Consider the following 1839-nt stretch of genomic DNA (forward strand, 5'->3'; position numbering starts at 1 on the left):
GACTCAAGCGTGGCAACAATTGTGAGGTTGGCCCAAGATCTGGCAGTGTTTTGTTCTGCTTTGCATAAGGTTGCTGTGGGTCGTTGTTGATGGCACCTAACAACAACAACAAACCAAGAGTCTAGGAAACTTTCTAGTCACATTCTTGTTCCCTTTTCTAATTTAGCATGTGTCATCTCATTTTTTTCCTTTCAAAACTGCATGAAGGAGATATTTTTAGTCTTATTTTACATATAAAGAAACTTAGGCTTAAACATTCTACAGATGATCAAATAGCTGGACTGAAAGCTAGATGGGAGTCTAAATTGCAGCTGTTCATGTAAGACATAGATATCCCACAGTTTGTTCCAAATAGTTGCTTTCCGATTTCCAACCTTTAAATTAGAAGAATATTTAATTCAGAATTTAAAAGTATTTTACTTCTCTAATCTCTGGCAAAGAGAAATAGATTGTGGTAAGAGAATCTGAGGACAAAGCTACAGTAGTGACTAGTTCCCAACAGAACATAATTGTTTATAATTGAGAAGCCCTCCAATGTGTTTTGTGAGTAGTCAGAATTTAAACATAGAAGGATGGTCCACGTTGAAAATGAGACTGCAAAGACGCATTTCCTACTGATATTGACAGAAATCAATTCTTTGTAGAGAAAGTTGGTTCCCACAGGAGTCTCAATCAGAGGCATCAGGAAACAAATGATTTAATGTGCAATCAATGTTATGATTTTGTGATGGTGAAGGTGCTGAAAAGGTTATTCTCAGAATAGTTATTATGTTGATTTGCTAAAAGAAGAAGAGATGAAACAGATTTATGTTAGAAGGTTTGCATAGTATTTAGAAAGAGAAAATAGGAAAAGGTACTTCATCAACGTCCACTGAAGCAGGATAAGAATGTCCCGATTCAGGGGAATGGTCCCAGCCTGCCTAATGAAAACGATTGCCAGATGTGAGAAAGGGAAAAGCACCAAGTCTTGTGTGACATATGGGGAATATTTATCCAAAATAGACCTTTAAATCTATGAATAAATAGTTGCTATCCAATTTTCAGAAAAATTAATCACCTCTGGTATTTGGAATTACATGCTCTGTAACACAGAGCCTATTTCTGCTGAATAAACTGTGGATACATGTGGTATTTCTGTTTCCAATCAAAGTTTCTATGTGGTTTGTGTCAGTCAGTTTACCTCGCCTTTTCAATCCCGAGGAGCCGGCATGCTCCTTCTTGTTCCTGGACTCCAAGATTTAAGACCATGTCAACAACCCAAAGCTTTCTGTGACGATCCTTTGCAACAATCTCAGTCTTAAGTCTCAATGATATTGTTACTCAACTAAGCCCCAACTATGGTTTCATAGCTGGAAAACTAGGTAATGAAACCGGTGGACTTACCCTGGCCCTGGTCAAAGTCTCCTCCCGGGGCTGTCCAAGATAGAGTCACCTCATCTTCTAATTTTACAGCCTCCAGGTCAATAATTTTGCATGGTGGGAACACATCACGATGGGGGTTAGCTGGAACTCCCAGCACAGAAAAGGAACCCCCAGAGCTTACTCGGCTGAAACCCCATGCTTGTTCCTCCTCACTTCTGCCCATTGACTTTCTTGGGGGATTCATCTGAATATTACCTGGAACAGCAAAAAACAAAACAAACCAACAACAACAAAAAAAAACAGTGACAGCAACAATGAAAAATATCCTGAATAGGTTAACTTGTTCTTGACAGATTATTATTCACCATCACCAAATCATAACATTGATTGCACATTAAAACCTTTTTAAAATAATTATTTTTAGAATTGCTGAGTTTGTTTATTCAATAATTAATTAATTCAGTCAGTCAGTCACTC

The 1839-nt window shown here is 37.8% G+C and overlaps 1 protein-coding gene across 1 annotated transcript in view; it reads right to left on the bottom strand.

Moving 5' to 3' along the window:
* The window catches only part of CLCA2 (chloride channel accessory 2), a 62701-nt gene that overhangs the window by 11736 nt on the left and 49126 nt on the right, over nucleotides 1–1839 (bottom strand). Inside the window, exon 13 of the mRNA XM_006831072.1 lies at nucleotides 1384–1617. Coding sequence (XP_006831135.1) covers nucleotides 1384–1617 — 234 coding nt within the window. The remainder of the gene's footprint in view (nucleotides 1–1383; nucleotides 1618–1839) is intronic.

Source organism: Chrysochloris asiatica, unplaced genomic scaffold (genome assembly GCF_000296735.1).
Source record: "Chrysochloris asiatica unplaced genomic scaffold, ChrAsi1.0 scaffold00002, whole genome shotgun sequence".
Taxonomy (NCBI): domain Eukaryota; kingdom Metazoa; phylum Chordata; class Mammalia; order Afrosoricida; family Chrysochloridae; genus Chrysochloris; species Chrysochloris asiatica.